The sequence below is a fragment of the Cynocephalus volans genome, chromosome 11, assembly GCF_027409185.1.
Source record: "Cynocephalus volans isolate mCynVol1 chromosome 11, mCynVol1.pri, whole genome shotgun sequence".
In the NCBI taxonomy this organism is placed as follows: domain Eukaryota; kingdom Metazoa; phylum Chordata; class Mammalia; order Dermoptera; family Cynocephalidae; genus Cynocephalus; species Cynocephalus volans.
In genome coordinates, this window is record NC_084470.1 from 28,530,966 (window position 1) to 28,547,683 (window position 16,718).

General features: G+C 46.6%; 1 protein-coding gene across 1 annotated transcript in view; it reads right to left on the minus strand.

Annotated features, from left to right (window-relative positions):
• SH3BP5 (SH3 domain binding protein 5) overlaps positions 1–16,718 on the minus strand; it is a 74,105-nt gene that overhangs the window by 33,791 nt on the left and 23,596 nt on the right. Inside the window, exon 3 of the mRNA XM_063113493.1 lies at positions 13,510–13,638. Within this exon, the coding sequence (XP_062969563.1) occupies positions 13,510–13,638 (129 nt within the window). The remainder of the gene's footprint in view (positions 1–13,509; positions 13,639–16,718) is intronic.

Genomic DNA, 16,718 nt, shown 5'->3' on the forward strand with positions numbered 1-16,718 from the left:
TCGCAATAAAAATATGGGCCTCCAGTTAAATGTGAACTTCAGGTAAACAATTATCTTTTTTAATTTATGTCCCAAATATTTCATGGGACAAATTACTAAAAAAATTATCTGTAATTCAAATTTAATTGGGTGCCCTATAGCCTATCTGCCAAACTTACCTTTGGCTTAAACTCCACAAAGACATTCTACCACACAGAAATGACAACTCTGCCTATGGCTTGGGTTCCTGAGCATTCCCTGCTTGGTATAATGGGTGTGGTGTCTTCTCACACATGTCAAAGAAGCTCCTGACATGTAATAAACCTGAGCTGGGAACAAGCAGTCCCACCAGGCTGGAAGCAGAGCATCCCGCAGTATGGGAATGTTTTTAAATCAGAAGTACCTGAAAGTCCAGAGATAACATAAAGCTCTGAATCATATCAGTCATTTACTTCTTAGTGTGAATAAGTTCATCAGACTCTTAAGGGTAGATTGTCACAGAAGAGAAGGGAGAGAATATGAAGTCACACCTGGGAGGGTGGGAAGGAGAAGAGGCAGACAAAGAAAGGAAAGCAGGAGCACCCCAAAGTCAGGACAGGAGACAGAAAGGTGCACCTAAGTGATGAAGAGGAACGTTACCATTCAGCCAGGGACCAAAACTTTTCACCTAGAAACATAAAAAGGCCTACCCATTTTGACAAAACTAGTGGCAGAAATACTTTCTATACTCTGATTTTCTTTAACTGAAAAATTAGTCACGCTGCCACTCTTTGCACACGAGGGGAATAAACAGGGCTGTGTAGACACAACAATTTTATTAAAAACAGAGAGCAGTGAAAAAAAGAAAAAAAACCTGAGGAGCTCCAGTTTCGGATGGAGTACGAAACTCTACACCCCGCTTCCCTCTAACCGCTGTGCCGTGGTGACAAGCCACATCTGTTAGCTTCAGAAAGCACATCCCCCGCCAGCACCACTTACTGGGAATCAGCCATGCCTCAGTGAGAAGCAAAGGGGACAAGAAAAAGGAAACTGTCTATGAAAAACCTCCCAACTGACAAGGTCTGGAAAGGTGACATCTCCAGCCTCATGCTGCCTGGCTGAGACCCTGCCTGCAACCAGTCCCCCATTCAGGGCTTTCTGCCACCTGCCAGGCAGGAAAGGGTCAAACACAAGTGGCCTCTTGCACCACCAGAAGAGAACACCTCAAGATCAGCAGCACTCCACCTGTTCAAGCCCCAACCAGGACGCCCAAGGCAGAGCCAGCCAAGCAGCTCCAAAGACCTGCTCTACGCCAGGAGCCATCCACCTGGGTCAGAAGCTGCCTCTCCTCTCCCTCCTGACCCCATTCTAACTCAAGATTCCAGGCTTCCAAAATGCAGCTGCTTCTTCCCCAGAATCTCCAGCCAGCACTGCGAAGCAGGACATGGGCCTCCAGCAGACGAAGAGTTAAGAGTCATTCTCCTTTCATGCTATAAATCCGGGAGCTCTGCTTTGGGACAGGGGCCCCGTCACTCTGCTGTTTGCCCTTACCTTGAGCAGCAGGCATGATGCAGTTCCCAGGCAATGACCTTTGGCCACCCAAAGGGAATGTGACCAGGGCCACAGGGACAGACGTCACTGAGCCAGACCTCCTCACCCGAAAACCCACAGTGAGAACTGCCATCAGGCAGGCAAGTGGCTAGGTGGAAACTAAAGTGACCAAGAAGAGGGGAGGCCTGACAAAGCTGCACTGAAGTCCCAGGAGGGCTGGGGCAGAGCACCATGAGGGGAAGAAGTTTCCAAGCTTCCCAGGTTACTTGGAACAAGAGCCTCTCAGTTACCCTAGCCCAGAAAGGCAGGGGGCACACAAGGAAATAACTGTACAGAAGAGCTCAAAACCTGCCTTGAGCCCTGCAGGTCAATTATGTCTCTGACCTGTTCTTCTCAGATGTGCCAGCATGTCATTCGGGCTTGCAAGCAGTCACAAAATGCCTACTATGTGCCAAGCACCAGGCAGCAGCCAGAATCAGGCAGACCTGGGTTTTCATCTTCTCTCCTCCCCTCACAAGTCTGTTGTCTGGGCACATTACTTTACCTCTTCAGGCTTCAGTTATTACCCTCCCTTGGTATGATGCAGATAACACCACCTTGCAACTGCTGTAAAGATTAAATGAACTAATGCGCATACAAGACCTACTACCACAGGCCCAGGTGCCTAGTAGATCCTTAATAAATCAGGGCTGTGGGTAGCCCCTTGGAGAACTCAACCTCTCTAAACTTCAGTTTCTTCTGCAAAATTAAAAAAAGAAAAAGTAATCACTCATGCCTGTAAAACACTTAGAAAAACTGCTCGGGAAACAAAAAGTGTTAAAATTACTCTCTCCTTCCTCCCCTCCACACTTAATCTCTGGCTCTTAGCTCTCTCCACACACACTCTTCTAGTAAACTGTCACCTCCATATCACTGACTCCCAATTTCCTCTGCATCCTAGCCAATCACCTAGGTACCCAATAACTTCTACTTTAACATTCTGAGGAGCAAACTCACCACCTTTTCCCAAAGTCAGATCCCCACTCTTTCAAACCTGTTGGTTATTAAGGTCAAAACTCTGGAGTTCCCTATGACACAATCTTGACAGCTAACTAATCACTAAGTCTGTTACAGTCTTTGTATTAGTCCATTTCTGTTGCTTGTGACAAAATACATGGAACTGGGTAATACGCAAGAAAACGAAATTTATTGCTCACAGTTTCAGAGGTTGGGAAGTCCAAAGTCCAGGGAACACATCTGATGAGGGTCTTCTCTGGTGGTGGCTTTATGGCAATACAGGAGTCTCACATGGCAGAAAATGGCAGAGCAGAGAGAGAGAGACTCTCATATAATCTCCTTTTAAAGCCCTCAGAACCACGTCCCTGACCACCATTATTAATCCATTCACTACTGCATGGTCCTACAGTCCAATCACCTCTTCAAGGCCCCACCTTTCAATTACCATAATAGGATTTCCCACCCTCTTTACACTGTCACAGTGGGGACTAGGTTTTGGGAGGGGACATCAATTCACAGCATTCCACACCAGTCCCCCCAAATTCATGTTCTTTTCACATACAAATATATTCATTTCATCCCATAGTCTTAACTTGTTTCAACTCAAAAGTCCTAAGTCTCAAGGTCCCACCTGTGAAATCAAAACAAGTCATCTACTTCTGAGATACAATGGTGGGGCAAACACAAGTACATATTCCTGTTCAAAAAGGGAGAAATGGGCCAAAAGAAAGGTGTAACAAGTCCCAAACAAGTCAGCAGACATTAAATCTCAAAGGTGGCAAATCATATATACCTTGACTCCATGTTCAATGTCCTCTACACACCAGTACAGGGGTTGGATCCCCAAGCCCTCGGGCAGCCCCTATGGCTTTCCTGGTCTCAGGTGATGCTTCAGCTCTTGCAGGCTGGCATTGCATGCTGGTAGCTCCACAATTCTGAGGTCTCCACGGTGGTCCCACTCTCATGGCTCCACTGGGCATGGTGCTGATGGGGTTTCTCTGCTGCAACTCCAATCCCACGTTTCTGCTCAGCATTGCTCCAGTGAAGGCTGTCTGTGGTGACTGCACCCCTGTAACAGAGCTCTTCCTGGGCCCCCAGGCTTTTCCATACATCCTTTGAAATCAGGGTGGAGGCTCCCAAGGCTCCACGGCTCTGGCATTTTGCAAGCCTGCAGACCTAACACCACATGGACACCACCAAGGCTTCTGGCTTGTATTTTCCAAAGCTGCAGGTCTAGCCACACCTGGGGCCAATTTAACCACAGCTGGAACAGACAAAGCAACTGGGGTGCTGGTGTGGGGAGCAGCATTCCAAAGTGGCTCTGGGCAGCGAGCCCAAGGAGGACACCTCGGGCCTGTTCCCCGAGACCATTCTGTCTCCCTAGGCCTCTGGGCCTGAAATAGAAGATGCAGCCTCCAAGATCTCTGAAATGCCTTAAAGGTCTTTTTCCCCTTCTCTTGATAATCCCTTTCTTCTGTATTAACCTCCTTAGCAAATGGTTGCTGGGCCATACCATTGAATTGTTCTCCTGAAAATGCCCTCTGCTTCTCTACCACATGGCCAGGCTGCAAATTTTCCTAATCTTCATGCTCTGCTTTCCTTTTAAATTCTGGCTTTATGTCACGCTTTTGCCACCATAATTCACCTTAGGCTGTTACAAGTAATCATGCAGCTTCCTTAATGTTTTGCTGCTTAGAAATGTCTTCTGCCAAATATCCTGGGTCAGCACCTTGAAGTTCCACATTCCATAAAACTCTTGGGCATGAATAGAATGCAGCCAAGTTTCTTGTCAGTTTACAACAAGGGTGATCTTTGCTCCAGTCTCCAATAAACTTCTTCTTATTTCTATCTGAGACCTCCTTAGAATGGTCTTTACAGTCCATATTTCCATAAGCATTCTGGTCACCACCATTTAACCAGTCTCTGAAACATTCCATACTTTCCCTGGTTTTCTTGTCTTCTAAACTTTCACCAGCATCTAGGCATTTTCTAGCCTGGTCCTCCAAATTCCTCCAGCCTTTGCCCATTATGCAGTTCCAAAGCTGTTTCCACATTTTCAAATATCTATTATAAGTAACACCCACTTCTCTGGTACCATTTCTCTGTCTTAGTCTGTTTCTGTGGCTTGTGACAAAATACATGGAACTAGGAAATTGTAAGAAAACAAAATATACTGCTTACAGTTTCAGAGGCTGGGAAGTCCAAAGTCCAAGGAGCACATGTGGTGAGGGTCTTCTTTGGTGGTGGCTTTACAGCAATGCAGGGGTCTCACATGGCAGAAAACGGCAGAGCAGAGAGAGACAGACTCTCACGTACTCTCCTTTTAAAGCCCTCAGAACCATACCCCTGACCACCATTATTAATCCGTTCACTATGGCATGGTCCTACAATCTCATCACCTCTTCAAGGCCCCACTTTTGAATAACCATAATAGGACTTCCCACCCTCTTTACACTGTCACAGTGGGGACTAAGTTTTGGGGGGACATCAATCCCAGTAGTCTCCCTTCATATTCTCTCAGATTAGGCCGTAACACCAGAAAGTTTAGGTAAAGGCCCAAGTAATGGTCTTTGAGCTCCAAAACTAGTTTTCTCATCTGTAACACAGGACAAAAAGAGAAGATAAATGGCATCCCCTACACAGGGTAGTACACATGGTACATAACATATCAAGCCCCAAAAGTGGTTCATCAACGCCTAATCGACTTCTCAAATACAACATAAGGCCCCTACTCAAGAGCCCACCATGGCTGCTTTGCAGCTTCCCCGCCAATTCTGAAGGTCAGGCTGGAGCCGTGAGGCACTTCTCATCTGGCCACACTGTTCCTTCCCTACCTGGTCCTTTGGCTCCCCTAAGCCTCCCTCCCAAGGCCGTCAAGCTGATGTGCTTACCCACGTTCACATCCACGCTGACTTCTCCCTCCCCTCTCTGTTCTTCTGTCTCTTCTACCCAGCCACACACACACACACACACACACACACACACACACACACACACAAACACACACACACACACACACACACACAGTGACCTCCCCCTGGCTGCTTCCACACGCCGTCCACATCACTGTCACATGGCTCAGCGCACTAACAAACGAGCCTCCCCATCTGGCTCTCTGCTTGGCAAATACAGTCAATCTTCATTACTCACGGATTCCATATTTGTGAATTTTCCTAGTTGCTAAACTTTATTTGTAACCCCAATAACAATACTCATGGTGCTTTCAGGGTCATTCACGGAGATACAGAGTGGCAAAAGAAAAGGGTTACCTGAGATACACGTCCCCAGCTAAGGTGGAACAGGGTGGCGCTCTGCCTTCTCGTTTCAGCTCTCCCACTGTAAACAAGTGTCCTTTCCATGGTCTGTTTGGTACCATGTTTTTCAAATTTTTGTGCTTTTTGTTGGTGACTTTGCCGCTAAAATTGGCTCCCAAGTATAGTGCTGAAGTGCCATCTGGTGCTCCTAGGCACAGGAAGGCTGTGACATGCCTCATGGAGAACGTATGTGCATTAGACAAGCCTTCCTCCGGCATGAGTCCTGTGTTAACGAGGCAACAACATGCTACACCCAGAAACAGGAACAGGAAGAAAGAGGAAATTTGCCAATGTGAGCATGAGTTTGTTGCAGTTAATGCTAAAGTAACATCTGTAATTCATGATAAAACTATGGTAAAAATGGAAATGCAACCAATTTGCCACTTGGCATCAATGCCTGACAGATCTCAACAGATTAAAAAAGCATAGTGGACAGCATTGTCACGAGGCTGAGACCCAAAGAGATTCATAGTCACGTCACCCAGAGACTGGGAAATGTTCAATTCTTCTCAGCTAGTGTTTTACTATGATGACATACTGCATATAATTATTTATTTGTTGAAATACATATTAAATAAGATGCCTTTAAACAGAAACATACATAAAACATGTTTATGTATTGATCAGTTGACAAAAATGTTGTGACCGAGGCTCTCAGGAACCGAGCCCTCTCTCCCCTAGGAGCAATGTGCCTCAGTACTTGCTAATTCAGCGTCTGTGGTAACTTTATAGAATACAACTACTGTAAACAATGAGAATCAACTGTACTTACCTCTACCACAACACCACCTGGCTTCTGTGTGCAGATGGGGCTCCTGGAGGATGCAGACCACATTTTATGCTACACAATGGCCAGTGCAGACAAAGGGGAGATGCTCAGGAAATACCCGGAGAGATGCTTTTCTTTGCCAATCCCCTAGCCCACTGTAATCCTCCCATCTCTCACTCCATATCTCAAGTGGAGAAAACACACATACTCATACAGTGCAATCCAGATCAGTAACAAAGTTTCTACTTTTGCTCAAAACATCCATCCCACATTCTTTTATAAAACTGCCAAAAGAGGAATGTCAGCCACACAAGGCCAGATCTTTGTTCTGTTCTTGAAAGATCACAAGTGGCTAGAACAGTGCCTGACATTTAGTAGGTGCCCAAGAAAGAAAATAATAAATTGAAAGGGGAAAAAAAAAAAAAAAATCCTTGGGCAAGTAAAGAGAGTAATAACCCACATTTGACATATCCTTAAATTTCTATCCCACCTTTGCAGAATCTCAGCATCTCATGTATAGAGGGTGTTCTGTAAACAAAATCAACAGTTTGGAATTTTCCAAAGGAAGATACAATACCCTGTTCCTCTAGGATTAACATAAGAATTCAGAAGAGTATTTGAAGCACTTGACCTGTTACATTTCATTAGAAACATGATTTCTCATCCATTCCAGGCCCATGCTATATTTCCCCTTTGGGTTTAGAGTGATTTTGATCAATCAAAAAGTAAGTCACTTATTCCCTCCTCCTCGTTTTTGATCCTCTGGCACATTCTGTCCTCACAAGCAACTCAGTATGTGTTCAACTGCACAATCTCTCCACCTTACATATCCCCCTCCAGCCAGTTAAAGAAGAAACCCAGAGGTTTTTTTGTAGTGGTGTTTTTTTGTTTTTTTGGGTTTTTTTAAAGACAGCAGAGTCACTATAGAAACACAATATTTGTGTAAGGTCGCTGAGGAAGGAGACGCTAGCCAGGTAAAGAAAGAAAAGAAGATTTTATTAGCAAGTGCAAGCAGATCTGCCAGGCTGAGCCAAAAAACGGCATCAGCTCCAAGAAGCAGCAGGTGTCATTTTTATAGGGATAGGAATGGCATATGGCCTTGCCTGGGAAGACACTCAGAATGCTCATGGGAACAGACTTGGGGAGACAGAAACCTTGGGCTAGCTGGGGAAGCAGTTACAGTGTTACAGTCTAGGTACAGCCTGCTCAGCCTGCTCCTGGGGGCAGAGACCTCGAAGAAGAAATTAAACCGAAGGGTGGGGGCTTTCTAAAAGTTGGGTTTTCAGTTCCAGGGAACTAACAATTTGATTTTAAAAATACATCGGGAATAATAACTTACATTTCTTTGATCCAAATGCTTTACATGTGCTAATTCAAACACTATAGTAAATTATAAAAATGGCTATAATACTTTGCAGGTGGAGTTTATTTTTTCCCACCTCTTGAATTTGGACTGGCTGTGTGACTTACTCTAGCCAACAGGATGTTAATAAATGTGAAACAAGCAGAGGCTTGAAAAGGGCTTGTCCTTTTTGTTCCTGGAATCCCAACGTCATGTGAACAAGGCCAGGCTAACGTCTAGGATGAGAGAAACATGTGGCCCAGTCACTCCTGCCACCCCAGCTGACAACCAACCAACCGCTTGACAGAAAAGACCATCCAAGATCAGCCAGCCCCAAACCAACCCACCATCTGATGATATATACATGAGGTCAGCTAAGACGGAGATCAGAAAAACTGCCCAGCAAAATCATGAGCTAAATACATGTTTTAATACACGAAGTTCTGAGTTGGTTTGTTTTGTAATAAAAGCTAACTGATACACAACTCCATTTTATAGGTGAAGAAATTGAGGCACAGAGATTAAGTAATCTGCCAGAGGTTCCACAGCTATTAAGTAGTGAGCTGGGACTGGAAGCCAGGCAGCCTGGCCCCAGGGGCCAAGCTTTGCCAGCTGTCCTAGAGCTAAGCCACTCTGCAAGTTTCAAATGTTTCCCCACAAACCTACTTTCCCAAAGCAGGTTAAATGCAACATGGCCCCATAAACACAAAACAGGCATCTTTTAGCACTGAATAACCCTCACTATTCTGCATTTATGCTTCCCTTCACGTTTGCAAGTGTTCTGCGCTCTTCTGACACCTCCCAACCATTTAAAAATCACAAGCGTTGCCCAATGTCCATGGATGAATGGATAAACAAAATGTGGTCTATACATACAATGAAATAGTATTCAGACGTAAAAAGGAAGAAAATTCTGATATACGCTACAACACGGATGAATGCTGAGGACATTTTACCAAGTGAAATAAGCCAGTCAGTCACAAAAAGACAAATACTGTATGATTCCTCAATCCTTATATGGGGTATCTGGCATGGTCAAATTCATAGAAACAGAAAGTAGAATGGCGGGTGCCAGGGACTGGGGGAAGGGAGGAACAGAGAGTTATTGTTTGAAGAGTACAAAGTTTCAGTTTGGGAAGATGAAAAAGTTCTGGAGATGGATGGTAGTGAGGGTCGCATGACAATGTGAATATACTTAACGTCACTGAAACGTACACTTAAAAATGGTTAAAATGGTAAATTCTACGTTATGTATACTTTACCACAATTTTTTTTTAAAGGGAGAAAAATTAACAAGCGTTGGGACCAGAGCGATAAAAATGACAGGTCCAAAGCTACTGTCAGACCAGTTAGAATCCAGAAAGCAAAGTAACCAAGAAACACTCTGCTGTTCAGCTTTACCGAGTCACACGGGCTCCGCCCCTTGTCAGATGGTTCCATGCCACATGCTGAAGGCCAGATGGGCTGGCAGATATGGCAAAGAAGCTTTAAAAACAAGCTCAGTTTCAATGACAAAAACCTTCAAATAAATCAAAGCCAGTTCCCTGTCCCCAACTCACACCAGAAAAAAATGTTAGACTTCCTCTTCACAGAATTCGGACTTGGTTTTCAAGATCACAGGACTGGATCCGACTCACTGGCAAAAAATGAATTCACATCAGGAACAAAAAAGTCAAGGCAAAAATTTGATGGACAGATACGGTTTCTACTGTAGCCCGATAATTACAAATCTTTGTAAAGCCCTCAGAGAAAAAAAAGTAGGAGGAGAGGTTTTTTCCCCTTTGTAAGTCCCCTCCCCTCCCTTGTTTGGTTAAGATGCTGGATGGGGGCCGAGCCCGTGGTGCACTCGGGAGAGTGCGGTGCTGGGAGTGCGGCGACGCTCCCGCCGCGGGTTCGGATCCTATATAGGAATAGCCGGTGCACTCACTGGCTGAGTGCCGGTCACGAAAAAGACAAAAAAAAAAAAAGATGCTGGATGGATGAACATGGGAATTCCAGACATATAAAACCACCACTACAATGATCTCTGATTAAAAGTGAGAGAGTAGGGGATAAACATCAAATAGTAACAGAAGGTATTAGAACTTATGTTCTTCTTTTTGTCTACTTTTTATTTATCTAATAGGGCTGGCTGGTTAGCTCACTTGGTTAGAGCATGGTGCTAATAACACCAAGGTCCAGGGTTCAATCTCTGTACCAGCCAGCCACCAAAAAAAATAAATTATCTACAATGAATTTAAAAAAAAAAAAAAAAAAAACCCAAGCTCATGCAGGGATTCCATCAAACACATTATTTCATTTAAGTCCTAAGAACGACCTCATGCAATGGCCAAGGCTGGTCCCCTGATCACCAATGTTTCACAAAGAGGACACTGAGGCTCTGAGAACACAGTGCCTCTTGATACACACTTGAAAAACTGCTCTGAAGGAATCTCGCAGGCACCATCCCTGCTGCACCTACTCAGACGGGTCTGTAAATATGAAAAGGAATGGGGTGGGGATAAATCCAGAGGAAGAAAACAGGAAGCCCCACTTAGCAGCAGCTGGAAGTGGACACCACCCCTGTCACCAGCAGGAAGGTCAGAGGAACGTTCGTCCACAAACAAGCTCGTTCGTCCACAAACAAGCTCATCCATCTGGCCCGAGCCCAGGCGACCCATCATCCACAGAAATGAAAGGTAACATCCGTGCCCAGCCTCAGCCTCTAAGAATCCTTCTGGTTCCTTGGCTATAGACCAACAAGGTCCCTAGGGCTTGAGGAGCAGGCGTCACTCTGAACCTTCTCCACCCTTCCTCTTCCTTTCCCGCCTGCAAGAAGGAAGGAGGTCACCGCGAGGGTTGCAGGCATAAAGCTGGGCAGGATTCCCTCAACATTCACCTCAGGTTCTGCCAACTGAGAGTGAGTCAATCACCCCCAGGACCTGGGCATTACCTGATTAGATCTGATGACTCTGTGACTTGCCCGTGGGACTCAGTAATTGTCATGATTATTGTCCTCGCTGGCAAAGAGAAGGGGTAAGAGGAAGGAGAGATGCCACAATCCACTGCTTCCCAGCAGACTGGAGGCCTCCCAACCCAGCTCTCTGTTTCCTCTTTTCCCATCAAAGAGGATTTGGGGTACAGAAAAGGCGGTGGTGTGAAGTCTACCCTGGGATGTTGCAGCCAACTGGGGACCCACCCACCAAATGAGATTTGAATAAGCCCAACCCTGATGAAGACTGATTTGCCAGTCATGTTCCCACCCCTCTGCTCACCTAGCTACAAGGCAAGAAGGAAGCTGTGTGTAAAGGGGCAATGGAGAGGAAAAGCTCAATGTCAAGGACGCTGGGCAGCACCTGCTGACCTGTTGGCGGCTCCCCAACCTCATCATTCACTCACTTGTTCATTTATTCATTTGCTCAATATTCGAGCACCTCTACGCTGGCAGTGTAGCACAGTGAAGAACAGACAAAATTCCCTGTCCTTCTGGAGCGTCACTTACTGTAAACAAACTGTAACAAGTCAGCTGCTGAGAAGTGCTACAGAGAAAAAGCAAATCAAAGAGAAAGTGACATCTGAGCAGAAACCCAAAAGAGAGAGGGAGGAGCCATGAAAAGGCCATGAGACTACCAGGGTTAGGACAACACTGATCAGAGGGAACATCAAAGTCAAAGACTCTGAGGGGAGAACATGTTTGACTTTGGCACAGCCAAAAGGGGACACCACCTGGCCAGGGCTGGCGACCTGAACCAGACGGCCAGCCTCAAGAGGCCCCCAAACCTGAGCTCATGAGCCCAGGCAAGAAAACTTCCGGTAAGGAAATCACCTCTCTAACCCTAAGAAAATGCTTCAGCAGGCCATTCTGAAATCGTTCTGTGGCATGTGCATATGGGCTGTTTTTAGTAGATATCTGTGGGCTAAAAAGAATCAGAGGACAATGACCTCCTCGATATTTATCCAATGTTCAAATTATCAGAAATGTCTCCTCGAACTTAACCTGAAACCCTTCATGCTTCAATTTTAGGTCTACCTTGGACTAGAGTGGGTAGGACACATCTCCAACTTGGGGACATCTTCAAGATTGGTGGAACATGGACATTTTGGAGGGAGAATGCCTCAAGGTTTTAGAACCTGTGTGGACTGGAATGCACCTTTTGGAGAAGACTCTTCCTGGAACACTGGAGGGCCGGGTGGGGCCCAGACAGACAGGGAAAGAGGGAGTGGCTGCTAGGGATGTTGCAGACCAACGAGTGATTGGGACTTTGATGTACAGCCCCTTCCCCAGGCCAGGGAGGAAGAAGTAATTCAGGCAGCCATCCTGTCTAGGAATAAAGGCAACATATCTGGAAAGGTCCAATCAGGAACCTCGGCTCAGGGTGCAGAGCACAAAACCCAAATACACAGGATCTCAGTAGAACTGCCAAAGCAGCAAGGGGATCCTTTGATGACAAATTGGTGAGGTATGTGGAGGCAGAAAAAAGAAAGGGAATGGTTAAGTCCTGGCTCCCTGTCCTCTTTGGGTCTGATTTTACTACGGTCCTAGATTTCTGGGGCTTCATTTCCAAAGGGTTCACCTTACCGATATCTCCCCGATCATGCCCACAACATGCTGGGCACACACACAGTAGGTGCTCAGAAACATTTTTGCTACTGTTGTTGCTAACCAGGCATTTTCTTTTAGTGGAGTCTTTAGAGAAACATCATGTTATAAACACTCAAGAAGGGATAGACGGTGGTCATCTGTGAGTGAACTACAATTTAGAACAACTGCTTAAATCTTCTCAGGAAACCTGAGCTCTTATCTCAAGATGCATCACAGGGTTAGTGATTCATGCTGAAGAGACATCTAATGGTGAACCCTGAGTCGGCTGGGGTATTGAAAAGCCACCAGCCCATGGCAGGCACCAGCAACCACTAGGGGCTCTCTCCTTCCCCATTCACAGGGCCTGGCCAGCAGAGGCTGGTAGGTGACACAAGTGGCGCACTATACCATATCACATCACATCGGTGGTGATCAAAAACACATCTGAAACCAGAACTATCAACCACATTGTATATCGACAAAATAAAATTTAAAAATAAAAAAGAAAGAAACCAGAACTAATTTCCACACAGCCCCTAGCAATTGCCTGACCACAGCTCCCCTCTGCCACCCCCTTTCTGGTCCCAGTTGCTCAGCTGCTTATTTGGGCTCTCAAGACAAAAAGTCAATGTTTCAAGAGAAACAAAAGGCTAAATACTCCCAAAGCAGTGAGGGGAATGTGAGGGAGGGAGCAAGTATCTCCCCTGCTGCCTGACAGGCCATCCGTGGAGAGGTGGAGGAATAGCCTCTCAACCTGAGCACAGCTGCTGGGCACCAACTCAGGCAGCAGGGCAGCCCCACTGCAGGGCCACCCAGGTGCCAGCACCCACACCCTGTGGATAGCATCAAGAGCTAGAGTGAAGCAGATGGGGGTGGGAACAAGAAGCTGACTTCAACGCAGCTAGGTACAAAGTCACAGCTGTTTCTCACCATGAAGGACTCACGAGTCATCCCGCACCTCTAATTCGGATTCGGGATGGTGGGCACAGCAGGGGAGACGTCTGCAGGGCTCTCTTACCTGCCTCGCCACCCTCCGCGCCTCCCAGTAAGGCTTCGAGTCTTCCACGGCTTTGCCAATTTTCTTCACCAGTTCGTCCAGTTTCACCGTTGCTTCAACCAGAACAGAGCGGAACTTCTGCCGAGCATCCTGCAGCCGGGAGAAATTGAGGAAACAGTTCAGGCTCACGAAGGAATCGGCAAACACCTGCTTCCCCTAACCAGAAGGTGGGGCTTTACCCAACATACAGACTCCTAAATTAACATCTTTACAAAACAGTGCCCACATCAGCACTGTCCACAAGAACTTCCTGTCACAGTGAAAATGTCCTTTAATCTGCACTGTCTGGTATGGCAGCCACAAGCCACATGTGGCTATGAGCACTTGAAACTGGCCAGTGTGCCTGAAGAAATGAGTTCACTTATTTGATTTTAACTAACTACATTTAAGTTTTAAAAATTAATGTGGCTAGTGACTCCTATATTGGACAGCACAGTTAAAAAAAAAAAAAAAAGCTCTGTCCCTCAGGGAAACAATTTCCAGTCTAGCCACGTCTGGCACAGGCCTGCCTTCAGAGCACCTCCATTCTGGTGAATGAACTGGGCATTACAACCCATGCCAGAGAAGGCAGTGCCGGGATGGGATTGGTACAGGTGCCACAGAACCCAGTGGCGGAGAACCTCGCCAGACCAGGTGATAGAGGGAGGCTCGTGGAAAACTTCCAGAGGCATAATATCTAAACAGCAGTCTGAAGCTTGAATGGAAACTCAGGAGAGGGGAGGAAATGCTGAGTCCCAAGGGAAGAGGGGGCGGCATCGAGTTCTGGAATGCAGGGAATGGCCAGAGATAAGGGTGGCCGCCCACCCTGGAGACAGCAACCAGAAACTTGGGCCTTGACCAGAGTTTGGAAGGAACAGGCAGGTGGACTATGCCAGGCTTAATCACATCCTAAAGGTCAAGAAACCAAATCCAGGAGGTACAAGGAGGGGGGAAAAATGAAAAAGAAGAAACTTAGTCCCAGGTCTAGGAGGACGTATTGCGGGGATCAGGTCAGTACTTCACAGACCCCACATCCCCTTTGGCATCTGCCTGCAGAGCCACACCTGGGGGGAGGGTATGCTCACGTGTGTACGTACCAGTTTGAGAAAGGGGAAACGGATATGCAGAGAAGAAGGAACCACACATGATCAGGAGTTGCGGGGCTGCCCTGAGACTAAACAGCCACCCTGCTGGTAAAACATGTGTTCCATCAGTTGGAGGGGCTGCCTCACAATAACTCTCTGAAAACCTATTTCTCATGCAGAACTGTAGGGGCCTCATGGGGTGAAGGCAGCTCTGATCAGTCCTTCTAGCTCACGCCTGTCATCTCAAGCCCTGGGCTTGCTAGATGGGATTGGAAACACTGCCACATTCTAGGACAGGGGGATGCTGCCTCTGCCTCAAAGGTTCCTCAGAGCCTGAGGCTGATCCCACTTCTGACACAGGTTGGCCTCTGTACCCAGTTCTGTGTCATCATCTTCACCATCCTGATTTTCTCTGCCTTCTCCCCTGTTAGCCCAGGCCTGGAGTCGCCTGGTACAGTTTCTGAAGGCAGAGAACAAGGTTAGACTTGTACTCCAGGGGAGCACAGATGCTTTGGGGTGGCCCAGAGAACAGCAAAGCCCCACAGAGCTTCTGCTGGACTTGGCTTCCAGTGAGCAGGAGGCAGCATGTTGTCAAAGCCCAGGATTCTAATCAGAGACACAGATTCAACCCTGGCTAAACCTTCTGCGGGGCCCTAACCAGGTGACTTCTCTATGAACTATTTGTATTACTTATAAAATTGTTACTTTCCATCACATAAGGGCTGTTAGAAGGAAGAGAGAATGCAGATGTAAAGCACTAACAGCTCCTGGGCACACAGTAGGTGCTCAATAAATGCGTACAAGTTTTCCTCCTGGCATAAAAGGAGAGTCATGGCTCCATTTAAAACCACCCAGGGGATTTCTGTGATGCAAGTGTGGCTAACATAACGGATGTAATAACCTGCTACACTGTACAGGCAGCTGCTTTGCAAAAAGCAAGACCAAATCCTCACAGTCACCTCCCTGGTGGTGGGGAGCACCAGTGCTATCCACACCCACAACACACATAAAACAAATCAGGGGTCAGATCATCAGCGTGTGGCTGAGGGCAGGTCACATCGTCCCCCTGGGCATCATCTACAAAATAAGAATTGGGCCCCAAACCAGTGGCCTGCAGTTGGCCTGTATGCTATGTAGTAAATGTCAGGAAAATACACATTTAAAAAAAAAATCAGGTGATCTGGCAACATTGGGCCCCTATTTCTGCCTGGCAGCCACTAATTAGGAGTACAAGGTGCCCCCCTTAGTCAAGGGCTGCCCTCTCCAGCCCACACCACCCATGCACTGCATCCCCAACCTGCTTCACTCATCCAAGTCCCCTGCCCAGTCCTGGAGACATTTGATTTGCCAAGAGCTGTTCTGAGCACTGGTGAATACAACCCACCAACTCTGCCTTTGTGGTGAAAGAGAGACACAGAGCACAGACTACCAGTTTACTAGGTGCCAGGCACTACCGTAAGTGCTTTAACCCCATTGATTTGTGCAATCACTGCCAACCTTATCAGGTAGGTGCTGCTGTTGTTGTTTACATTTTACAAAGGAGGAAACTGGGGGACAGGGAAGATGGGTAATTTGCCCAAGGTCACAGAGCAAGCAGTAAATAATAAGTACAATGCAGTATGATAGGTACTAAGACCTAAATATACACAGCTTGCAACAGACAAGCAACTGGAAAGGCCTCCCAAAGAAAGTGTCATCCAAGCCAGTGTTTGAGGAAAGGGGATTTCACCAGACAGAGGAGACCGGGCATTAGAGGCCCAGCTCAAGCAAAAGCTGGCAGGGCTGTAGCAAGAGAGGCATGTGCGCACAGTAGGGCATCTGAACTCCATGCCATGAGCAACAGGGAGCTGGGGTGGGTTGTGGGGGAGGGGCAGGGAGATTATTTCTTGTTTATACTCTATTTGCAGAAGATGTTCTGGTGCTAGTTTGTCACTGAGATTTTGTCTCCCTTCCTCCACTTTTCTCTCCTTGCTATTTTCTCTTCCTTTGGCCTTAAATCACATCTCATAATCAAACCTTTGAACCTGGGTCTACATGGTGGGTTTTTTCCACATTAAGGCTCACATAATTTATTGCCCATGCACCCTTTGTCAGAAATGACTGAAG